We start from the raw sequence: 26,816 nt of genomic DNA, 5'->3' as shown, positions 1-26,816 counted from the left end.
TGGCTTAAGGAATGTTGATTTGGCAGCTGCCTGAGGGAGAAGGAAAAGGCTGGATCCAGGGGCCAGTTAGGAGTCCAGGCAGAAGCAAATTGGGCCTAAAGGAAGGTGTATTCAATAATTCAATTGAATCTAATAGGAGGACAAATATTCCCAATCCCTTTGCAGTATTTATAAAAGAAAAAGAAAAACAAAAGAGGAAACTGGCAGGACCGTTTCTCTCATCCTGACTCTGACTTCATTCTTCCCTCTCCCTCTCTTTCTATCTCTCTATCATCAGTTCACAGATTACTACCACACTGGTGATTTAAATAGACTTCGACTGATGGTTAAATCTAACAAATGGCTCATTCCTAAAGTCTTAAAAGGCCTTTGATAAACTATCTGTAAATATCCCTCACCGGATCATCTAAACAGCAGGCTCCATTCTGTGATTTCCTGGTGAATCCCCAGAGGTCTCTAGAGCCTCTAGGTCTCCAAAACTTATAAGGGCTATTTGGGCAGGAGGTTGTAAATTTTTGCATTTTTAAGCTTCTCTCCCTCCCAACAGAACATGAGGATCAGTCTCCAGTAAAACCCACAGAAAGCACATACATAGCCTTTGAGGAGGGAAAGGCAAACACAAAGCCTTTACCCTGGAGTCTGGCTCTTGAAACAACTTTTCAATTAGGATCCCTGTACCTAATAAACCCAGAATTTAGAGATATTTTTGGTTTAGCCTTTCCCAATCAAACCTAAGAAAATGCATTCCTGGGTTTTGCCTAAAGTCTTTTCAAAGTCAGACACTATCCCTGACCCCCGCATGTCCCCTAAGCCATGCCAAATTAACTCTGCCTTCCAGGGCCCCGGTTGGGAACAATGAATGACTGATCCCACTGGTACCCCAATTAGGCCAGGAGCCAGCAGAAGCCCCAATGAGCCGAGCTGTGGTCTGGTGTGGTGTTCTCCATTCCAACAAAAGGACAAAATGGGGAGGCCCCAAAGAGAGCCTGCAGTCTGCCTTTTATATGAGGGCCCCGGGGCATTCAAGCATTCTAAACAGATGAAGTCATCCCCAGTATGGTATTTGGCAACTGACCTCTTAATAAGGTTCTCCCCGCCTCTCTCATCCCTTCCTCTATTCCCTTTGCCCCCAACACAGGGAAAATCCAACAGGTAGTGATGTATGATATCCCACTATTTTTTGGCGCTTCCCTGACCACTAATTTGTGAGCCGTTTCCCTGTCCCTCTTCTGATAAGCTCGGCCGCTGCTTTCAGGAAATACGCTTCAGGAGTTCCGAGTTGGTCAGCAGCCTCAGAAGCAGTGGCCACAGCAAAGGAGGAAGTGGGCTCTGAGGTCAGAGACTTTCTAACAAGGCAGCGGACGAGAAGTCAGCGAAACTGCGCTTTTCCTCTCTGAGTTACGGGAGCTCACAGTGGCTCGCGCCAATATGGGACGGGGGCTGTAGGTCTGTGCTGTGGCATCGGATGGAGCTGATCAGTTTTCCAATAGGAAAAAAACAACCACGTTCATTTCCTTTGATGCAGAAGTTGGAGAAGATGAAAAAGGACAAAGCCTGGGGGCCAGGACTGTAATTGGTACTGGCGGAGGGCAAATCACAGTGACACTTTTAAAGCTGGAAGAATGACATTTCCATGTTGAGAGGAAGAAACTCTGTCTCCATGCTACTGACCATAATTTAATCCCTTCTTGCAGGAAACTCTTAAAGAATCTCTGTGATATGGACATTGTTATGTGAGATATAAGGTTGTGGATAGCATGAGATTTTCACAATAACTATTGATTTGGTGCATATTGAAATGGAAATATAATTAATAACATGCATACACACAAATTTAACTGGAACTTAAGCAAGTTGACTGTTAGATTCCATTAAGAAATTTACCTTATCTGGAATATACTTTTAACTCTTGGGGTCTTTGCTTTTTTGGCCTTTCAGCAAAGTGGTTGCTAAGAATACCTTTCAGCTCTAATATTCTATTACTCCGTGATTATAATTTCAATACCCTTTGGGGGAAATTGTCCCTTTGGGAAATACATCATGCTTCTAAGCATATGTTATGCTTTTCTTTTTTAAAATTATTTAATATTTTATTTTTCTTCAGTTACATACAATTTTTAACATTCGGTTTTAAGACTTTGAGTTCCAAATTCTCTCCCTTCCACTCTCACTCTCTCCTCAGCACTGAGAAGAAAAGCAATTTGATATAGTTTATACATGTATAATCATGCAAACATCTCCATGTTAGTAATGTTGTAAAAGAAAATTTAGACCAAAAAGTCCTAAAGAAAAATAAAGTAACAAAAGTATACTTTGATCTGTATTCAAATTTAGATATTTCTAGGGATGGATAGCATTTTTCATCAGAAGTCCTTCAGAGTTGTCTTAGATCACTATATTACTCGGAATAGCTAAGTCTTTCAGATCCCATCATCTTATAATATTTTTGCTACTTTGTACCTAGGACATTTCACTTTTCCTCAGTTCAAGGAAGTCTTTTCAGGTTTTTCTGAAAGTTTCTGCTTAGCATTTCTCATAGCACAATAGTATTCCATCATAATTATATACAACAATTCATTCCCCATTTGATGCACATCTCCCTAATTTCTAGTTCTTTGCTACCAGAAAAAAAGCTGCCATAAATATTTTTGTACATGTAGCCCTTTTCCTTGCTGTTTTTTTTCTTTGGGGATATAGACCTAGTAGTGGTATTGACACGTCAAAGGATGTGCATGGTTTTATAGTCCTTTGGACATAGTTCCAAAGTACTCTATAGAATAGAGAATCAGATCATAATTCTACCAATAGTACATTAATGTCTCATTTTCCCAGATTTCTTCCAACAAGGCAGTTTTCTTTTCTATCCTATTAGCCAATCTAATAGGTATTAGGTAGTACTTTGGAATTGTTTTTATTTGAATTTCTCCAATCAATACTAAATCAGAGCATTTTTTCATATGGCTAGAACTAGCTTTAATAACTTCATCTGAAAACTATTCATATCTTTAGGATATTTATCAATTGGTTAAGGGCTCTTATATTTATAAATTTGACTCAATTCTCTATATATTAGAAAAATTAAGCCTTTATCAAAGAAGCTCGCTTCAAAATGTTTTTCACAGTTATTTTTGCTATTTCCTTGCATCCTATTATCCCTATTTACTCTTTTCTCTCCCTCATTTTACCCTGTCCCTCTTTCAAAAGTATTTTGCTTCTGACTACCTCTCCTTCAACCAGCCTCCCTTTTTATTATACCCCTTCTTTTATCTCCTTCCCCACCTTGTTTCTTATAGGGTAAAATAGATTTCTATATCCAATTGAGTACGTATGTATTCCCTCTTTGAGCCAATTCTAACGAGAGTAAGGTTCATTAGGTCCTTCTAATCTTCCCCATCTTTCCCTCCACTATAAAAGGGGTTTTTTGCCTCTTTTATATGAGATAATTTACCCTATTCCCCTTCTCCCTTTCCCTTTTTCCCATTACATTTCTCTCATACCTTAATTTTATATTTTAGATATCATCCCTTCATTTTCAACTCACACCTGTGACCTCTGTTTATATATACTCTCCTCTAGCCTCCAGACATCAGAAATCCAGAAACCAAGTCCTCTGATCCTTTTATTCATAAATTGCTAAATCTTATGTTATCTTGATTGTGGATCTACTATACTTGAATTTTTTTGTGTGTATTGCAATATTTTCTCCTTGACCTGGGAGTTCTGGAATTTGGCCATGATATTCCTGGGAAGTTTTCATTTGAGGATCTCTTTCAAGGATATTATTAGTAGATTTTTTTGATTTCTATTTTACCCTCTGGTTCTAGAATGTTAGAGCAATTTTCCTTATAATTTCTTGAAAGATGATGCCAAGGTTCTTTTTTCTTTTTTTTTAAATCATGACTTTCAGGTAATGATCTCTCCTGGATCTATTTTCCAGGTCAGTTGTTTTGCCAATGAGACATTTCATATTGTCTTTTATTTTTTTTTTTATTCTCAGTTTTGTTTTTATTGTTTCTTGATTTCTCCTCAAGTCATTAGTTTCAATCCAGTGCACATTTGTACTTCCTTTTCCATTTGGCCAATTCTACTTTTTAAGAAAGTTGGGGCGGGGGGTAAGTGAATTTTTGTACCTTTTCCCCCATTCGGTCAATTCCCCTTTTTAAGGTACTCTTCTCCTCATTGGCTTTTGTACCTCTTTTATCACTGATCTACTCTGGGTTTTATCTTGTTTGTTTGTTTGGGGTTTTTTTGCTGAGGCAGTTGGGATTAAGTGACTTGCCCACGGTCACAGAGCTAGGAAGCATTAAGAGTCTGAGGCCAGATTTGAACTCAGGTCCTCCCTGACTTCGGGGGGAGGGAGAGGGAAATTTGTAACATAAGGTTTTGCAAAGCTCTTTTTCAGGTGCCATGAACCTTTCCTGCCAATCTTCTAAATTGTCTTTGGGTGAAAAATTATTTCGCCCCATCCTTCTGTGGGTTCTGCTGCTTCAGGAATTGTTTTCCCTTCTTTAAAAGTATTCATAGGGTTTTTGGAAGAGCTCAGGTGAGTCACTAGCTTTTCTCCTCCATCTTGGCCTCTGCCCTGTCCCAAATGAATGTGCCTTTTTTTTTTCAAGAATACATTAAATTCTACAGACTATCATTAAAAAAAAAAAAAAACATCCTCTCTAGTAACAATAAAAATTGATATTTATGTGGCACTTTAAAGTTTGTAAAATATTTCATATGAATTATTCCATTTGAACATCAAAACAATTCTTAGAGTTAAAGCACTCATTATCATTATTTTATAGATTAAGATATCTCTATATATATATATCTGTCTCTAGGAACTTAAGTGACTTTTCCACAATCATAAGGCAAGTCAGAGGCAGGATTTGAATCCAGGTCTTCCTGAATTCAAGTCTAGTATTCCATCTACTAGGCTGTACTAATCAGCTCTAAGCATTTGGTTTCATTACTTTTTCACTCTAAAGTAGAGAAACTTACTATCAGTTTCCATTTTCTGTTTCTGAAACTGTTCTAAAAGGTTCTGTGCTCTTCTTTCAGGGTCAGAGCCTGGCATAGTCCGTTTAAGATAATCCAGCAGTTTCTGCAAGCAACTGTAATGAGGTGGTTCTCGGAAGTCTTCAGCACATTGGTCCAGCCAAGCCCTCAAGATGGAGGCGATTGCACTAGAAGAGAAAGGGGAAAAAGTTATTTCTCTTTACCCTCTTTAGAAGCAGAAATGAAAATGCAGAAAATCGGCCTGATTAATAGATTTTCCAGTTCTAAAACTCTCAAAATAATGACCACAAAATCTGACATGACAAAATCAGGACATTTAAAAAATCTTGTTGAGTCTATCTTCACAATACCTCTCAAATCTTAACTCTTTTTCTCTTATACACACAGCTGCCTGCCATCTCAATTCACACCCTGACCACCAGTGCCCAGATTATTTCAAGAGATTTCTGACTGGTCTCCCTGCCTTAAATCTATCCCCATTTTATTTCATCCTACATATTTCTACCAGAGTGATTTTTCTTGAACATAGATCTAATCATGTGACTCCCTAGTCAATCAGTCAATCTCCTAATTATCTCTAGGATTAAATGTAAATGCCTCTGTTGCACTGTTAGTAACTTAATCTGGCCCCAACCTATCTCTTCAACCTTATCATATATTACTTCCTTTTCTGCTCTTTAGATACAACTGAACTGACTTTTTCTCCGCACCCCACACACAACCTATAATCAATCAAAGATGTCAGCCAATCTACCATCAATCAGCATGAGCATTATTATGATCATATATCATCAGCGCATGTACTATGATTTGGTTTTCCATTGTAATAATGAATTTTCTCTAATTTATTCTAGTTTGCTCTAATAAATTCTCATTCCTACTCTAGAACTTCACTTTCTTTATGAGCAAAGAAACATATGTCTTGGGTTGAAGGTATTGTCTTTGACCATGGAACTGAGCAAAAATAACTTTTCCTAGTGGTATGAAGACTTGACCTTGAATTTATTAACACTGTGCATTATTCAAAGGTCTTAAATTTAAATAACATATCAGAAAGAGATTCTTCACACTAAATTTCACATATTACTACTATCACCTAAATCTTTGCTTCTTATTACAAGGACCTGCTAAACCAAGAGCAAACTGAACAAAAAAAGCTGCATAATAATATACTTGGGAAGGATACAAACACTCCTTATCCCAGGTTGTAGATATATAGTAGGCAGGTAGGTGATACAGGGGACTGATTTCTAGACTTTCAGTTAGGAAGGACTAAGTTCAAATTAGCATTGGGCTTTTACTAGCTGTGTAACCGTTTGACTCAATTTCTTCATCTATAAAATAGGAATAGTATCATCTACCTCCCAGAATTGTTGTGAAGATAAAATATACATATACAGAGACACATATATACATATATCTATCTCTTTATATATATGTTTTATATAGAAACATATGTACAACATATGTTTCCATATATACATAAGATGAAGGTATATATAAATCTCAAGTCTTTATAATAATATCAAAGTAAAATTTCAAATTAAAACCATAAAGATCACTGTGCCTCTAGATCTATATAGCAAGTTAAATTAAAAACTATAAATATTTCATTTCCCTATAGAAAATTAGTGATTCTGGACTTTATTTAAAAATATGGGGAAAAATGAAATAACTACTCCTTAAAGAGGTCTAAGACTTTCCTCCCAATTCTTAGACTAAATTTCATATCAACAATTGAAGAATATCATGAAGCAGCAGATTAACACTTCCTTTTAAAGTAGAGTGGAGGGAAGGAATATCTGCATAGTCTTATTTATTTAGTTTTTTCCCCCTCTCATGGTCCCTGAATTCAGATCTATAGAGTATTGTTGAAAGTAAAAAACTAGACTACATAATTTGGCCTTATTTGCCCTCACAAAGGACATGTTTACAATTTCATTACAAAATGAGCTAACTAATCACAATACATTCTCACTTCCCAGAAAACCTCTCAACATTTCTAGGAACAAGAATTCCCCACATTTTATAAAAAAAAATAGGTAGAGGGAAGAAAAAAATCATCCTTTCAGAAAATAAGGTACAAAAGGAATAACAACTTTACAAATAGATCATCTTATTGGTCCCTTTCACTTATTTTCCCTTTACCTAAATTTTCCCAAAATTTGTCAAAACACATAGTATTCAGAACCTGATCAGAAGCACAGCATAAAAAAGGAACTATCTTTAAAGCTCAACAGTAACACTGCATCCCTTATTTCAGAGGGAGGAAAACTGTCAGAAGGACCAAAGTCTCTTTTTCAAAAAAAGCTTTTATACAGATAGGACTTTCAGGAGCAGGATTTACTTTGTATTTTTCAATCTGAGGTTTTTAAAGTTTTGTTTATGAACCCTCCCATTTCACTCTTTGTTACAATGATCATCCCTTCCCTCAGCTTGATATGAGTAAAAGTGAAGTTGAACCCAACCCCATTTCTCAGAGTGGTGTTTAAAAGTTCACCAAACCCCAGATGTTCATTTTGCTAGCAAAAGGAATTTCCCTCAAAGGGGGAATGAGGAAGAAGGAGCAAGGAAATACACTTACATTCCCTATTACCCAACACTCCTTCTCCCCACCCCCACCCCTCCAAAAAACCTACACAATAAATAACAGGCAACAGCACAACCCAATGACTTCCCATCAGCTGAGTGTTTCTCAGTATTGTAGGGGAGGAAAATTTTCTGGAAAAAGTTGAATGAGTGCCCAAAGCTCAGAGAAGTTTCAAGTTTGATGTCCCTGGGAAGAAACTCCCTGCACTTGCTAGCCCACGTTGCAGATATGAACAGGAGACTTTCATTATCTCAGGAAAGAAAGCAATCTCACAGAACTTTTTCACAACAGGAAAAAGGAGGATCACTTCTTTTTTCCCCTATAATTTTTCTAATTCCATCCCCAAACTCTAACCCATGTCTATTTGGGATGTTGTGGGTTTGTAATTAATGTAATATTCAAAAGGATTTCTTGTTTTAAGAGTATCAACTTTAGGAGAAAAAGGTGTTGTGCAAACAACTTAGCTGTTTAGCTTGGGAAGGAATCTTGGTGCTGCTAATAAGGCAGGGCCTGAAGGAAAGTAGATGGGATTTTTATTCTACTTCTAATCTACAATATCTAATTCTAATATCTATTCTAATATACATACAATATCTAGGTTACTTTAGAAAAGTTAAAAGTCACTGGCATTGACTTCTCCATGTATAAAATGAGAATTATTATCTCTATCTCCTTCAAATTCATATCTTTCATTTAAGAGGACAAATAAGATATTTATAAAATATGGCTCCTTGAAGGAAAGATGAGAGATATGGAGTATTAGAAAGATTATGAGACTTGGAATCAGAGGTTCTGGATTCAAGCACCGACTCTGCCAATTGCTAGTTATATGATTCTGGACAACCACTTAAATTCTCTTTTCTAGTATATTTTGGACTAACTCAATCCAATAACAACTAACTAGCTACTAAATCACTTCACAAATATGTCCTGGGAACAAAAGGAGGGGCCAAGGTCCTGAGGAAACCACTCCAGTACTTTATCAGTGCTAGAAAAACAACTCAGAGTCTGTAGTCTGTATCATAGTTAAGCTGGTAATTTCATTAAGGATTCATGATTTCACTAGTGTGTGTGTGTATATATATATATATATATATATATATATATATATATATATATATATAGCTAGAGATAGATTATTAATATTTTATTTTTCCTCAGTTACATACAATGTTTAACATTTGTTTTTAAGACTGAGTTCCAAATTCTCTCTGTCTCTCACTCTCTCCCTACCACTGAGAAGAAAAGCAATTTGATATAGTTTATACACATAGAGTCATGCAAAACATCTCCATGTCAGTCATGTTGTAAAAGAAAATTTAGACCAAAAAATAAAGTAACGAAAGCATACTTCTATCTGTATTCAAATTTAGATATCTCTAGGGATGGATAGCATTTTTCATCAGAAGTCCTTCAGAGTTGTCTTAGATCACTATATTACTCAGAATAGCTAAGTCTTTCAGATCTCATCATCTTATAATATTACTGCTACTTTGTCACCTGATCTGTTTCCACTGGATGATTTTCTTGTAGACTCATGTCAAAAATATTGTCTATACATCTAAATCTCCTTCTCTGGATGATGGTAAGATAAGGATTACAAATGCAAACCTCTGAAACACTGAACAGAAGCTGGTGATTTTACAAAGTTTAAAAATATGATAGAACCATGCATATAACACAGGATTGTAGTTAACTAAATAGTTGATTTTGATAGTTAATAGTTGAATTTTAATAAGAAACATTAATATTTTAAGACTTTAAGTTAAAACTGTTGAAATACTGTTTGACATTTATAGCATTATAATTTTGGACTTACTTAAGCATAAAGCTGCACTATTTTTTTTTTTTGCTCTATCCAGTAATGTCATACTGTCTCTCTGAAAGCAGTATCTTTCATAAATTACAAAATTTCTCCAGTGAAAAGCATGTCCTAAAATGGCTGGGAGAGATGTCATCCAAGACACAAGTATTGTAGGGAAAGATCTTTGTGCTTTAATCAAGCTAGAGAGCAAGATATAAAAATAAAAGAGGGAAATGCATATATACCAAAAATGTTGATTCCCATCACAGAGAAGATACAACACAGATTCCAGTTAGTAGAGGGATTCTTCATCATTAGCGAAAGATCCTTCAAAAGTCCCTATTTACAGGTGCTATTTTGCTGATTATATCAAATTAATTTAAAAGAATATTCTATCTACACTAGAGAAATTAAGTGACTAATGAATGACTTTTGACTAGACAGATAGTGTCTAGTCAAGTAAAAATGGGAGCCACTAAAGCATAGTAGGGATACCTAAACTTAGAAAACCACAAACTAACATCTTTTATGTTCTATTATATTTTTATTTATTTTGTTGAAAATTTCATAATTACATTATAATCCAATTCTGACCACACTGATCATTATGGGCCCTCTGGACTATGTATCTGACAACTCTAGACTAACATATGCAGATGGATCAATAATCCATAGATCAATATTTGGAAGGATGCTGACCTTTGACAGTCAATAAGTTTGGCTCATTTATTGAACCGGAGAAATATGAACTAGATTACATTTAGGAAGGTGCACAGTGCATTAAGCACTGTGGTTGGCATATAGTGTTTAATAAGTGCTTATTAAATGACTGACTAATTTTTAATAACCCCAAGCTTCCTCTGAAATAAAAGCTTATCTTTTTAATAACAATATTCTTCTGCTAAAACTAAAAAGCTACAAATAATGCCATACCACAGCCTTCAGAGAATTAAAGTTTGAGGTCACTTTGGACAGCAATGGAGAGGCAAATTAATGAATAAATGCATAAGAAAAGCAAAGTAAAAAATACCATCAGGAAGGTGTATCTATAACTCAAAAAGGAGATGAACAAGTCATGCAACATGAATGACAGACAACTTCTAGAGAGTCATTGGCTCTTGCTGGGAATCCATACAATATCAAAAGTAGAGGAAGGCTGCCCAGAATGTTAGTGTGCCTCCTATGTAGACTTTATAGGAGGTCAAGAACAAAATGATAGACATCAGAGCTGTAAGAAATAAAATGTCTTTTAAAAATTAACAAGTTTTATGGACTCAGAAAGTGGACCAGATGGTCCTTCTTCCTTCACATAACTGCCAAATCCATTCTCCTATTGTACAGGTTTGATTATGTCAGACCCCCGCCCAAAAATCTCAACGGTTCTCTACTTCTGGTAGTAGAATAAAATATGAACTCTACCTGCCAGGGTATTTCTTAGCCAAAAAACTGGAATGGTTAGCCTTTTCCTTTTCCAATTTATTTTGCAAATGAGGAAACTTAGATAAATGACTTGCCCAGGGTCACATAGTTGGTAAGTATCTGAGGTTGCTTTTGAACTCAGGTCTTCCTGATTCTAGATCCAGCGCTTTATTGTACCACTTAGTTGCCCTTAGTATTATTATTTAGAAGATGTTATAATTTATTTCCAGGCAATATTTACAAATTAACTTTATATGGTCATACCTCACACTTACAGAAAACTAAACTATCCAACTGTCACATGATTTTATTACTCTACTCTCTTTCCATAATTTTGTATATACCATAAGCTAGAATGCATTCCCATGGTTAGAATGGACCCTCTAATACCAAAATGTACTTACTGGCCTTCAAAGCTCAGTTCAGGTGTCATTTCTTTCATGATACTATCCTTATTGCCCCATTTTCAAAGAAGTCATTCCATTTTCCAATATTCTCTCTAAGCCCATTCTGACTTCTCCTATGCTTAATCATTTCCTAATATAGTTATCTTTTTTTATTAAAGCGTTTTATTTTCAAAACATATACATAGATACTTTTCAACATTCATCCCTGCAAAACCCTGTGTTCCAAATTTTCCTCTCCCTCCCTTTCTCCACTTCCACCCCTAGATGGCAAGTAATTCAATATATGTTAAACATGTGTAATTTTTCTATGTATATTTCTATAATATAGCATAGTTATTATCTGTCTTATCTCTCCTAAAATGCAAACTTTTTGAGGAGAAGTGTTCATTTATTAAATGCCTACAACTATGTGCCACAGACTGTGCTAAGTGCTTTACAAATATTGTTGCATTTGAAATACTGTAGTACCATGGTGATTTTCATTTTGTATTCTGAGTACCTAGCATAATATCTTGTAGAATTAAGCACATAAGAATTTATTAAGTTGAATTAAATTAAATTGAAACTTTTTTTTCTAACAACACAACCTTCTAAGGTAAGTATTATGATGTTATAATGCTCACTTTACAAATGAGAAACTAAAAATTAAAACTAAGGCTTGCCCACAGTCACCCAACTGATAAGCTGGGAGCCTTCTTTAGGATCTGAGACCTCACACTGGAACAATCGCCCTTACTCCATTGGCAAGTTTCTCTTGGGGCTTCCATTTTGGAAAGAAGCCCAGGCCAGGCTTCCTTTCCCTTCTAGGTGTACCATGGATTTTTCTGACTTTCATATTATATCTCCATCATGGATACCTTCTTCCTTTCCTTCTCCCACTTCAGCTCCCTTTTGTGTGTTCCTTTCCCAACAGAATATAAGCGCCATGAAAACAGGGATTGTCCTTCTTTTTTGCTTGTCTTTGTAAATGCTAAGCATAGCATGTGGAATGTAGGAAGCACTTAATAAATGCTTGTATCCTTGCTTTGCTTACCATAGCCAAGGCTTCAAACCTTGTTCTTCTAATTTCAAATCTAGCACTCTTTCTAGTACAATATAATTACCTCAGAATTAGTATGCAAGCATGGAAGGAGAGGATGTGTATTGGGTGCTCCTATGTTGAACATTCAAGATAAATATAAAATTATATTCTTGGTCTATTCAAGGAGGAGGGATTATTTCTCACACTGTTTGCTTTTCTACAATCCATCATTTTTCCATCCTGCACAGTCTGTGTCTGAAGTGCCATTATCAAAAAGAGGGATCTGTAAGATTTTGGCCTAACTTTTCACTCTTAAAATGGAGATTTCATTAGTAATAACAGATGTTACATAGGCACAAGGGACGGAAATGGGCATCAAGTTTGATTGGCCAAACCATTTGGTCAAACTCAATTTAGTCTTCCTGTTTCTTTCCTCATATCCTTTAACCCATCTCCTTCCTCAGGAAATGAATTTAACTTCCACATTTATACCAGCTGTTTGGGAACTTTGTTCATGGCATTCATTAACTAGAAGAGGAACAGCCAAATGATTTAACACAGGTTTGCAATAAATTAAGTCTGGCTAAAAAGAACTCCAAATGGCAATCAATAAAGAGCCTAAAAAATATCCAAAGTATTACCCACAACACACTGTTATGATGTTTTTGGTAAGTGAAATAGAATGAAAAGAATAGCAGATTGAGAGATCTGAGTTCTATTCCTTGATAGGTCAATGATTATTATGTGAACTTGGGGAAAATGAGGGGTGTGGGCCACAGGATCACTAAGCTGCCTTCCAACTCAACTCCAGAGATTTTCTGACTGCACTATCTGAGGAATCATAACTGGCTCCTCCTCAGTGTATATGCAAAAGACTGCTGAGTGTGAGGAAGCTCTGAAAGACTTTTTGGAATTATCTACAAAGCCATATCTCTTGTATGTCAAAGAGTTTTTGTAGGGAGGCCTCTTCTATTTTAACCAATTTCCCAGATGACTGAAAAAGGTGATTAGAAATGTTTTTCTTTCTTTTTTATATTTTTGTTTTTCCTTCTTGAAGATCATCTAATCATTTTATTATAAATTTCTCTCTTACTGTGGGAAAAAGGGACATTTTCTCTGGGAGCTTTGCTTCTTTTGGCTCTCGCTACTAAGAATGATCATTTCAGGATCTTTCTGAATCCAATAAGCATATTTAAAAACTAGCATGAACTTAGATTTTCTCCACTATTTTCTATTCCTTTATTTCAAAATTTTTGCTTGTTTCTATTTTAAAACAAAAAATTTGTTCCTATGCTTCTCCCTCTGCTCATCCGAAAATGAGTGAAAATCCTCTGCCTTTAGTTTGCTCTTAATTCTCACATGCCTGGCACACTTGGACAGATTCTTTGCAGCTGCCCTTTTAATGGAGGTGAATTTACTGGAATCTAAGTTGATTGCAACCTTTCCAGGAGGGTTTTTAAATACTTTCCATTGCAAGTTTCCCAAGCCTTATAGAATCACAGCCAACTTTAACTCATCTGACATTCCTTTAAACTCTTTCCAATGTTTTGGGTTACTACTATTTCTATGACCCCGCATCAGTGCTGGAAATCTGGTGTTAGAATTCCTTAGGAAAGATTAAAAGAATGAAATTTGCATTACTTGAATGTGTGGGGAAGGGAAGAGAAAAAATGGGTAGAACAACAGTTTCAAGCATTGCTATCCAGAAGACTGAAGAAGAAAACCAAATAGCTCTCCAAAGAAAATTCAATAAAAAATAAACTGAAGTTGGTTCAACATTAAAATAGTCTATAAAGAGAAAAAAATAAATGAAAGCATAATTTCCTGAATCCCTTTAAGCTAAATTGAACAAAATCCAAAGCAATGTAATTTAGGGTACAGTGATGTAATCATCAAAAACTTCCTAATCAACTAATGCCCACATTTATTTATTCCTGAATTTAGTAGGTTGTTAGTATGAGGGAAGATTTCTCTTGATACTTGGCTGGCATCATAAGCCAAAGACTAAAAAAGCAAAAGATATAAAACCAAGGAGAAAAACTAACATCTTATTTTGTGTGATAAAATATTTCATGTAACAGAATAGAAGGGTTCTATACAAACTGCAGCTACTTCATTTTAGAATTATCAGAATTTAGCAATCTGCTTTGAGAAATGTGTAAAGTGAACATGAAATGAACTAATTAATAATGGTTTGTGGCATTTCAGCTACTTAAGATGCCTATGAGAAGAGAACAAGTTGCTGTAATTTTTGGAAAAGTAATATGCCTATAATAGAGAAGCAATATTCTAGGGAGAAATAGGCAAAAAAAAATCTGTCTAGATTCCAAAGTTCTTTTGTCACTGGTTGTGTTACACCCCCAAACACAATAGGTGATAGTTGATGGAAACATAATGGATGTGTGGACAACCAATGAAAGCTCACCTCCAAATTTAAAAAGAAATCACAAAGTGACTACCTAGAATATTCAGCCAGGAACTAGAGAACTGAGAAGAGTTGGAACAACAACAAGAAAAAGATATTAATTACTTGTAAAGAATATTGTAAACAATTGTTGGTGAAATTGTGAGCTGATCCAATCATTCTACAGAACAATTTGGAAATTTGCCCAAATTGCTATCAAACTGTTCATACTCTTTGATCCAGCAGTGTCTCTACTGGGTCTGTATCCCAAAGAGATAATAAAAAAAAAGGGAAAGGGACCCAGATGTGCAAAAATGTTTGTAGGTTCCCTTTTTGTCTTTTTAAAAATATTAGTTTATTTTTATTCTTTAAAACACATGCAAAATAGTTTTCCACATTCATCCTTGCAAAACCTTGTGTTCCATATTTTTCTCCCCCCTTCTCCTGGACAGCAAGTAATCCAATATAGGTTAAGCATGTGTAATTATTCTAAATATATATATCCATATTTATCATGCTACACAAAAAAAAATCAGATCAAAAAGAGAAAAAATGAGGAAAAAAAACAAACAAGCAAGCAAACAACAAGAAAAAAGATGAAAATACTATGATGTGATCTACATTCAGTTCCCATAATTGTCTTTCTGGATGCAGAGGGCTCCCTCATCACAAGTCTATTGGAATTGACCTGAATCACCTCATTGTTGAAAATAACTAAGTCTATCACAGTTGATCATTACATAATCTTGTTGTTGCTATGTACAATGTTCTCTTGGTTCTACTGACTTCACTTAGCATCCTTTCATATAAGTTTCTCTAAGCCTTTTTGAAATCATCTTGCTGACTGTTTCATATAGAAAAATAATATTCCATAACATTCATATACCATAACTTTTTCAGCTATTCCCCAACTGATGGGCTATTCAGCTATTTCCCAACTCACTTTCCAGTTCCTTACTACTACAAAAAGGGCTGCTAGGAAAGGATAATAATAAATGCTGAAGGGGGTTGGGAACTAGAACATTGTTCTATATTGTTTTATAAGAAAGGATAAGCAAGATAATTTCAGAAAGGTCTGGAGAGATTTACATGAACCGATGCTAAGTGAAATGAGGACATTGTACACAGCAAAAACAAGACTATGTGATGATCAACTGTCTTGCAACCACCTTTTGGACATATTAATTTAGAAATATGAGAGACATTTTAACTCAAAATATACAAAATGTTATTTTTCCCAAAACCCACTTTCCTCTGTTTTATTTGTCAAGGGTACCAGCATCTTCTCAGTCATCCAGGTTTGCATCCTAAATGTCATCTTCCATTCTTCACTCTCCCCCCTAGCAAATCTGTCAACTTTAACTTTATAACATTTCTAGTATATGGTCCCTTCTCTCCTCTGAAACTGCTACCATCCTGGTACAGTTCTCTCATCTGTTCTTGCCTGGATTATCACAAGAGCCTGCTGGTGGGTCTCCCTACTTGAAGTTGCCCTCACTCCCATCCATCCTTCACTTAGCCATCAAAGTTATCTTCTTAAAGCACAGATCTACCCATTAAATCAAACTCCAGAGGCTCCTTATTGCCTCTAGGATCAAACATAATAATTTATGCCAGGCATTCCAAGACCTTCAAAAACTGGCCTCTTCTGACCTTTCCAAACTTCTTCCTTCCTCCATTCTATGTACTCTACGATTCAATGACACTGGCCTCCTTGTTGTTCCTTGCACAAGACACTCCATTTCCCAAATCTGGCATTTTCACTGGTTACACCCCATACATTTATCACTTTCCTTCCTCATTTCCACATCCTAGATTCCTTGGCTTCCTTCAAGTCCCAGCTAAAAGCCTTCGTTCTATTAAAAATCTTTTTGCTCTCTCTTAAAGCTAGTGCTTTACTTCTACTGATTATCTCCAATTCCATATATATGAAAAAATATATGTTCATATATGAGGGGCTTCAACCCAATAGATATTCAATCTCCTGATTGCACAAGACTCCAAGAGCAAAATCTTTGGGGTAAACGTATCCTTGCTCTTTGGATCAGTCCCACTTTTACTCCAGCTCCTTCCTCCTTTTAACTTCCCAAACTCCACTGTCTGACACAGACCTAATATTCTAAAGGCACAGAAATTGATTTTTTTGGCATTTGAGGATTCTTGCTCACATCAGATCATCATAAAGCTTTCTGATACAGCACACATCCCCAAAAGGAGAACAAATGAACTAGAATTCCAATTTTTTTTGCAAGACTCTTTGATAAATCTTTAAATGTTTAAAACGTTTTGGTCCATTTTCATTCAAGACATAAGAAACCAATCTTTAATCTTGAATGCTGCTTCTGTGTAGGGGAGACTTTCTAAAGTACTGCAACTATTTCTTCTTTTAACTTCCTACTTGGTATCCTCTTACAGAGGGGGTCCATGTTCAGAAAAAGAAGAGAGAAGCATTAACTTCCTAACTGAGTAGCAACTCAGCAAAATAGAAGAACGGAGTCACGAGACCTATTTTCAAGTCCTGGCTCTCCTCCTAATTAGTTCTAAACCTTAGCAAATTCACTTTATATTCCTTATAGTTATCTTCTTCATCCGTAAGAAACAGATGGTGATGGTTGTACTAGATACTTCAAAGGTTTGTTGTGAAGATTAATAAGATACTATAGGTAGAACACTTTGTATATTTTTATATACAAATTTTTTATAGAAACAACGCTTGCCCTATGCTTTAAATGTGATGCTAGAAAAACATCCCAAAGTTAGACATTTTTCTGCTTATAGTTATTAAGCTCAATTCAATGTTTGTTTTTCTGGTCTGGACACATCTAACCTCAAACAGGATGTTTTACTTCTTAAGATTTCATTGAATACTGCTGTCTGGTCCCCAGCTGAAATCACAAGAATATGGATTTATATCTAAAGGAAAATGATGGGAATGTTGTCCTTGCTTACCAGGGGATGAAAATATTGTTTGCTCTGTGTTTATGACAACAGCCAACTATAGTGTCACTAGCTATTGATAGGCAAAGCAAACAACCTGTCTACTTTCTTCCTGTGTTCAAATTCAGTCAAATTCAAAAACATTTATTAAATACCCAGAATACCCAAAGGATTGTGCTACATGAAGGAATATAAAGAAAAAAACCCAGAAAAACACCCCCTTCCCTCAAGGAGTTTATGTTCTAATGTGAAAAGGGTCATATAATATTGAAACAGATAAATAGTTTCAAGATAATTTGGGAAAGAAAAGAGTATTGTTGTATCTATCTTTCATTTTCCAAGAAGATCAATGACATCACTGCAGCAGAGATACAAATAGAGTAATATAAGAAGTAAAATGAAACTAACTTAGAAAAATATTTAATTTCAACACATGCCTTATCTTCATTGGCTTTTTTTTTTTTACTTCTGAATGCCACTTTCTGAACTGTATGATGCATTGAAGAAAAGGAAGATTACTCCCTAGCCACATGTTAAGGATATAGTTAGAATCTGGCAACCAGGGACTTCAGAAACTATAGATTTCAACATATTGCTGTTACAAATGAAGCAACTGAGGCACAGAGAAGTTAAATGATCTACTTGATGTCTCATAACTTGTGTGTGGCAGAACTGAAACAAGAATCCAGTTCTCTCTGCTCCCAGTCTGATGCTGTGCTAGTAGCCTTCTGAATATCTTCAACAACTGCCAAATTTGTAATCTTAATTAACTGTTCTAACTGTTGGGTTCACAATAGAAACAATAGCCATTTCTGAATAAAAGCACTCTACTTTTTAAAAAATAGTATATATTGTCATTATAAAAAGATAAATATTGTGTGTATATGTGACTTATAGTGCTGTCACCCCTAATGAAAGGTCTTCTATTGCTGTTAATATCAGACAACAGAGGCCAAGGACACAAAATCTCAAAACACCTTAGATACCAGTGGGTGCATGTGCTTTCCTACATTTCCAGTTAGAGGGGATAAATAACTGGTGAACTCTACTGACAACAAAAGGAATCGGAGAAAAGCATCACATGAGGGCAAGGCAAGATGGAGTAATAAAATAAGGAAAATGAGGCCAGATAAAGGAGTAGAATAGCAGAACAAAAGGATCAGGTTAGAAGAAGACTTAACTTGTTTTAGACTATAAAGGAATTATCTGTAAGCAATGTAATTCCATCAGAAATTGTTAGAAAAGCAAACTCAAACTATATCAAAACATCACCAACTTGTTACCAGTGACTCATTATGAGGCTCTGGGAAAGGAACAAAACCCTTGAATAACGTATACCTCCTAAGGGTGCTATTGTAGGGCTATTAGTTAATGTCTCAACGTGCTCTAAAATATAAGGTACTTTATAACCTGGCAGTTTACTTTGGAGCTCTAACAGTCAATTTTCTTGGGATACAATGAACTTGAATCAAGTTTTATGATGGGACATTAAAAATAATGAACGTGACTCTGGACACACGACATAGTCAATTTTCTTAAATGTTTCTGCCAGAAGCCTATTTGTAGTTAAAATAAACAGAAGACTGAAAAGCTCTGGGTATTTCTCACAATACTGCTATCCTGGTCCCTTACTATTTGAATAAATGGTCACTCTGGATAATGTATAAACTCAAGCTATCTAGACATATGGATTTTTATGGCTGGGACCATTTTAAAGGACTCATCTACTCTTGCTTAGCCAATACTTTAATGTTCCTAGTGATTCTGCAGAGAAGAAAAAGTGTCTTAAATTGCAAGAATTCTTAGAGATAAGCTCAGTAAAGCAGTATTTCTCACTAATTCTGGTGTTAAGGAACAGAAGAATTCTAAATTAAGGAGCAAGCTTTCATCATTTTCAATCCCAAGGGCTTGTGAGATTAATCTTAACTATTGCTGTCATTCATTTGTCAAAAATTTACAAAGCATCTATTTTGTGCTGAACTCTGGGCTAGACCCTAAAGGAGTTACAAATCCTCTATATGACATAGCTCCTGATTTCATGAACAGTGTATTCTAGTAACTTATGGAATAGTATTATAAAATGTACAAATTTTCTTTTCTTGGAAAGGTGAGGGCTGAGAGAAGTGATTTGTGATATAAATGGTTTATATTTATAAACACGTCAGTGTACCAGTAATATGTCATCCCAGAAACTTGAAATTATCCTCAGACATCAGGCTTCTCCATTATAGCATGAGGAAAAATGAAGGGAAGATATTTTTACAAATAAGAAAATTGTATGGCAGCTGTCCAAGATTTTCCTTAATAATACACAGTAATCCCTCAATAATCCATGTTAATGGAAGCAGGTAGCAGCACGGCTAATCCCAACTGCACACAATCCAAAACTGATTTGTGGCTTTAGAAATGCATCAAACTAAACTCAATGATCTGTACATTTTCAGCAACTCAAATGAAATAATAAAGTTTCACTGGAAAGATTGATTCATTTAAAAGCTACCTTATTCCTCATCCTGGTTCCAGATCATAGATAGAAGAAGTGAGCCTTTGCTAATGTCTAATCCTTGACTTTCCACTTTTATCCTCAAAATGAACACAAGCCTAGTTACTACATTCATTCTAGTTTACATAATTAGGTATAGCCAAAAATAAAATCCCACCAAAGTTTCAAAGAGAAAAAACAAAACAAAACACAAGTGTGCTGGTGACATTTCACTGGCTAAAAGTTCACTATATCAGTCTTAAATGTGCCATACTTACTTCCTGAGCACTGTCCTGCATTCTGATGAATTTTGGCTTCTATCTTCTTCACAGTTTGGGCTCTTCAGGTTGCCATACCTGTATGAGAAAATGAACACATTTAACTGGCACCTGAAAAGAATGCAATTCAAATTTTGTAACAAGCTATGCTAGGAAAAAATTGCTAAAGGATATTGAACTATGGCTTTTTCCATAGACCTGAGGATCTTTAAAAATCTAAAAAAAAAAAAAAGATTGGGAAATAACTTAATAATAGTTGGTTGTCATGATAACCTCATTATACTTAAAACTATTTCAAGATAAATATACAAATTATATAACAGAATATGCAATTATCTCAATTTCACTGTTTACTTTAATGGCATTATGAACATAATTATATCTTCGACTGTTTTGTTTATTTTTTAAACACTGCATTTTGGGAGTACATGAATATAATAAAATGTTAACTGTGCTATAAGAAACGATGAGCATGGTAAATGCAGAGAAGTCTTGAAAGGCATATAACTAGATACAAAGTATAATAAGCAGAATCTGGAAAAACATTATACACAATAGCTAAACACTGTAAAAAAAATTAACAAAACTGAATATCTGAACATTGGGAAGTTACAAAGAACAAACTTGACCCCAAAGGAGATATCTAAGAAATCCTTGTCTCTTTGTAAAAATCAGTACTCAGGAGTATGATGAGTATGTATCTGTGAATAATGACGAAGACAATGTCAATGCAAACAGTGTCAGTTTTTTTCCAAAGTACTGATTAGTTTTAATGATTTTTCTCTTTTTCCTTTAAAAAATACTTTGTTATAATGTAGGGTTTATTGGAAAGATGAAGGGGGAAGGAGACAGAGGAAAGTGTAAGTGATGTAAAAAATCAATTAAAATCTTTTTTTAAGAACTTTATTTCCCTTAGCAAATGAAGGTACCTTAGAAGAAATCTATTCTTTTGAAGCACGTGATGATTCTAAGACATAAGATTTCTCATTAAGCATTTTGAGGCTTACTGTAGGGCAGTGGTATCAAACTCAAATAGTTTGGGGACCACCAAAATTTATATAAGGACCCCTGTTAACACATATTGACTCAGAAAAATCACATATTAATGTAATTTATATGCTAGTAGATTTTTATTTATTTTATAAAATGTCCCTCAATTACATTTGTAACTGGTTCAGGGTTTCATTGTATTTGACATCTATTCTGTGAAGCACTGGAAGTGAAAGTACCATAATGCTATTCTCAAAGTATTCAAAAGAAAACAGCAATGGTTTTCCTAAGCCAATATTCTGCCATCTTCTATGAATCCCACATAAAGTAATACTGTTCACATTAAACTGCTTACTTTGGTTACTTTGGAGTACAAGGGAGAAAGGAACAACCATTTAGTAAATGTTTACTATGTGTCAGGTACTGTACCTTTATCAGCATTATTTCATTTGATCCTCACAAGCCTGTAAGGTAGGTACTAATACTATCCTCATTTTACAGTTGAGGAAACTGAAGCAGACAGAGGTTAGATGACTTGCCAAAGATCATATAGCTAGTAACTATGTGAATATAAGCAACTAACGAACAGGTGATGCAACTTTTCACTGTCTTCATAATATAGGCAATTTTCATGGAGAAAATAATGAAAATGACACAACCATAAATTCATCAAAACCCCCAGAATGCAAATGTACTGTACTAAAGAGTTTGTGAGCAAAATTTCTGTGAATTATGCCACAAAACTAGTAATCTGGATCATCCATTTCCAAGGTAGATATTGTTTTGAAATCAAGCTGGATAAATCTGGGCCAAATTCATTCAATAATAACTTAATTTCTCTGCTCCCATTTGACCATGAATTCTCTGATCAAAAATTAGAAATTCCAATATGAATATATTAAATATTACCTAAAATATACTCTTAGATAACCAATGTTCCTTTTATATTAAATGTAAGATTATACTTATAAGTATGTAACTATTTTATTCATAAAAGACAGATAAATTCTAAGTTCTTAAGAATTCTTTAATTTCTAATCCTTCATGTAGCTATGATATTTAGATTCTCATTCTGTCTCTTAAGAATTTATAAGTTTTTTGAGGTTAAACATCATCATAATCTGTCCCAAAACCTTGATAATAAAGCTTCTATCCTCAGAGATTTCTAATTATCTCTAAATAATAAGCATTCTTCATTCTTTCATTTAATAATGTTAAGACTCCAGTAACCTTATGGTCTCTTGTTGCTAGGATATAAAAATCTTTTATTAAGTAAAAGTCTCCCTTATGGCTTGATTTGATGCCAGTTCATCTGGTTCCACCTCAGATTGCTGTGCCCCAGTACAGGCTCATTTCTAGCCCTTAGACTCCCTTAATCCACCTGCTTCTTTCTTTGGATCATCAGCCTTCTGGCTTTCTTGGCCTCCCAGAGACATTTTCCATGGCTCCACACCCTCTGCTGTTCCTCTTTGTTTCTTTCTGCAGCTGTTACTTGGGGGACTTCCAGAACTTCCAGGTGTATCTCATGGGACAAAAGAACTCATTAGAGAAAGGTTTATTCTCCCCCTGTGTGGGCAAAATGGGGAATAGAAAATGATTTCACCAAGTAGGTATATACAGCTACCTTTTGAGAATCTATCTTTGACCACCATCCTTGTGAAGAATATCCTTAAGTTGTCTCCAAATAGGCTTTATGGATGAAAAAATGCAATGGCTGTAGTAAATTTTGATCTTGTCAATCTGATGCAAAGGAAATTTTTTATCTAATTACTATAACTCATGAATTATATCAATTAAAATATTTGCTTTTTCTTCAAATAACAAAGATGGGCTTTATATATTTTAGGTTTTGTGCTATTCCTTGCTCAAACATCATGTTAGGGAGCTACTTGTTTTATAGGATAAAGCAGTAGTCAGAAAAATGTGTGTTCAAATCCCTATTCTGTTACTTATTATTCATATGAAGACTTGACTGATTCCCCCAGCTCTTAACACCCTCAAATTATTTTTATATCATAAATATATCAATACATGTACATGTTGTATTCCTCAACAGAATGGAAGCTCCTTAAGAGCATGGATTATTTTCTTTTTGTCTTTGTAATCCCATTACTTCATTCAGTGATTTGCATATAGTAAACACCAAATAAATGTTTGTAGAATTGGCATCAATCCTAGCAACCCTGAGAAATGTGTAGGGTAAATACAATCATAGCAAGTAGAAAGTGCTTTTATATGTGCCCCCACAGCAATCATTTTCCAGATCATATGATCACATTTAGAACTAGAAGAAGCTTGAAGTGTAAAATCCACCCATTTTGCATAAGAATAAAACAGGTTCAGAGTAACTATTATCTTACACATAGAGATGCTAAGTGGCAAAAGAAGAATTCAATTCCAACCTCTCTGACCCCAAAATAAGCACTTTCTCATTATATAAGCAACCAAAGTTCAGAGCAATTGAGTGATTTGTCATGTAGGTTAACAATTATCAGAGCTAGGATTTAAATCCCAGACTTGTATTTTCCAATCCAGATCGTCATAAGACTAAAATATGAAAATGTAGTATAAATATTAATAACAATAGTTTGTGCAACAGAAGAAGCACAGAGCCAAGATTAGAAGGGAAATCTTAATGAGCAGGGGAAAGGTAAAAAATGGAAAGCACCTTGAAATATGCATCTTCCAGAGGCCCCCTATCAGTTATTTAAGCATTATTTCTATTGCTATAATTTTTTTTTTACTCTTAAAGAACTTTACAGATGAATGATGACAGTATCTCCTCAATGGAACTTTAGTAGAAGTTCACAAATCAAATAATATGAAATCTGGCATTAGAGTTCACAAGTCCCAGATTCTGAGATTAGACCACCTTAGTTACCCTAACAGTGTTTTCAGGTGAATTAGAGTTTCTTTGATGCTTGCCTGGGCCCACTCATATCTTCCCCACAAACTCAAAGTCAAATTCGATTTATTTAAGCTAGTGTGGCAAATAAAATAGGTTTTTCTATAGAATAGTTCAGTCAAAATGATTCCCCCCCCCAAAAAAAAAACTTTTCAAAACTCTCTCCTGAAAGTAAACATCAAAGCTCCAACTTCCTAAAAAGATTTATGAGTCACAAACTGGATACCTTAAAGTCATAAAATTCAAATAAAAATATAAATTCTCAAAAATTTTGGCTTTGTGTATAATTATCCAGTGAGTGGAAAAAAATGTTGTTAATCAATGAGGTGCAAAAAAGATGGAAGCAGAGAAAGTTAAAGCTGTCAGGGAGCTTAGAAATAATTGAGAATTCCTTCAGTTTGTAGAGAAAGCAACAGAACTCAGGTCAATTGATCACCCATGATCAGACAGCCAACTTAGAGAAGAACCCAATTTTCCTGGTTCTAACTCAGTGCTTTCTCTACCATGCCCTGTTTCTACCCAAGCTGTCAAATTTCTGCTAAGAAGTTGCAAAATTTAGTTCTGAGTAATTATTTACTGGACCATAGTAATGATGGTAGGGGAGGTAATATTTAACTGATTTCTGATTAGTAAGCAGAAAATTGTGACTCAGAAAGGAACGGCTGATTTTGTTGAAGCCTATGTGAGGTAAAGAAAATGTATTTTAATTTTGGACAAGTGAGTTATTCAAAAATCATACAGAGCGTGGGAAGGTGATACACCTGTAATCCCTGCTATTGGACAGCCTGCGGCTGGCAGTTCTCAGGAATTCTGAGGTTTAATGGGCTAAGCTGGACACTGAGTCCAGCACCATGGTGAGGTGGGGGCAAGAGAGTTCCTAAAGAGGGGCAAACCAAGCCAAGACAGAAACTAAGCAGATCAAAATTCCTGAGCCCATCTACAGCAGGGCTGGGGATGTGTGTGATGGCTACATTTCCGACCTGAAAAAAAAAAAAAAAACAGGAAGACCAAATCTCAAACAAACAAACAAACAAACAAAAAAAACAACCCCCCCCCCAAAAAAAGCAAAAAGTGTCCTAGAGGAATTCAGGTCCCTTTTAGCTCTAAAATTCTGTGCTTTGGGGAAAGCTTCCCTGCACAGGGGCCTTTCAACCTAATATAATTCTAAGAAATGAAGGAGGCAGGGTCCGGGAAGCAATGCAGTAGGTCTCCCTCCATAGGCCCTCCTAAGTTCTAATAAGGCAGCTGGGAACAAAGACGGGGTAGACAGAGCAGCTGTGTATGTGTGGTGTGGGACTATTAGGGAGGTACAGACTGTGAGAAAAACAGGGAAATCATATTGGAAGCCAGTGATTTATGAAATTGTGCTTTTGGTAAGCTTAGTTGTACCATGTAACTGTGACCTAAGAAAACCATCCATTTTTAAGTTGAGAGACTGAGAAATGGGGGGGGGGGCTTCAAAAGGAAATATAACCTTCATTCAATTGGGGTCATGCAGATGAAATTGTCTGTAGATGTCTGGAACAGCCAGCACCTTCTTTGGTGAAAATATGGACTTTAACCTAAGGATCAGTAACAAAATTTAAAGATCAATAACAAAAAAAAAGGAGGGAGGGAAGCCTACCCACTAAAGGCAACCAGCCTAGTGGATAGCATGCAGATCTAGGAGCCAGGGAAACCTGAGGTCAGACTTTGCCTCAGACATTTATTAGTTGGCTCTGTGATCCTGGACAAATCACATCTATAAAATGGGAATAACAATAGTACCTAAATGACAAGATTATTGTCAAGTTCAAATTATATATAATGAGTTATATATGTATAATGAGATATATAATGTTATAATAGAAGGCACCTGAGAAATCATCTAGCTCAATCCCTTTATTTTATATATCAAAGAGGTTAAGTGATCTCTAGGGTTCACAGATCTAGTTAATGACAGAAGGAGGACTTAAACCAGATCTTCAGACTCTCGGATACTACATATTATACCAATAAATATCATTATTCTTACAAATAAATAATTAAAATATAAAACTTATCATTATTATGAAGTACTATCCAAATGCTATTTTTCTTATTAATTAATTGAGTGTCCTCTAGGACAAGTATCTCCATTCAAATATGTCTGAGGAATATGTCCTGAAGAACATGGCTAGCTACAGCACCTGTGGTTACTTAGAGAGAGAAGACAAGTTGACAAAAGGAAGAAAAAGGAGATTCCAGGCAAAGTCAGGGATTGATTTTCCTGTGCCTTTCCTAGAGGAGACAGTTATTAAACAAGTAATGGACTAAAAAAAGCTGGAAGATTCATGGTACCATAAAATTTTAGACAAGACCCAAGAGTAGGTCCAAACGAAAGTTGGATTCTATTTATTAGAAAACTGTAAAGGGAATTCCTGTAGGAAGGGAATAGATTTATTTCTGAACAGTGGACTAGATTCCTGCCACACAACCCTGGAAACTGTCAATAGAAACATTTAGTGAGTGCAATAGGTCTATCTTTATGGTAGAAGGAGGGTAGTAGCATAGAAATGATTCTCCCATATTATGTTCAGCCAAAGCTTGAAGG

The 26,816-nt window shown here is 35.3% G+C and overlaps 1 protein-coding gene across 4 annotated transcripts in view; it reads right to left on the bottom strand.

Moving 5' to 3' along the window:
- RGL1 (ral guanine nucleotide dissociation stimulator like 1) overlaps positions 1-26,816 on the bottom strand; it is a 306,958-nt gene that overhangs the window by 63,003 nt on the left and 217,139 nt on the right. For all 4 annotated transcript variants that reach the window (XM_031937021.1, XM_023501823.2, XM_031937022.1 and 1 more), the window contains 2 exons: positions 20,350-20,427; positions 4,990-5,174 (listed from right to left, as the gene is read on the bottom strand). In XM_031937021.1, the coding sequence (XP_031792881.1) occupies positions 4,990-5,174; positions 20,350-20,427 (263 nt within the window). The remainder of the gene's footprint in view (positions 1-4,989; positions 5,175-20,349; positions 20,428-26,816) is intronic.

The sequence above is a fragment of the Sarcophilus harrisii genome, chromosome 4 (assembly GCF_902635505.1).
Source record: "Sarcophilus harrisii chromosome 4, mSarHar1.11, whole genome shotgun sequence".
Taxonomy (NCBI): domain Eukaryota; kingdom Metazoa; phylum Chordata; class Mammalia; order Dasyuromorphia; family Dasyuridae; genus Sarcophilus; species Sarcophilus harrisii.
This window is presented reverse-complemented; position numbering and strand designations above follow the sequence as displayed.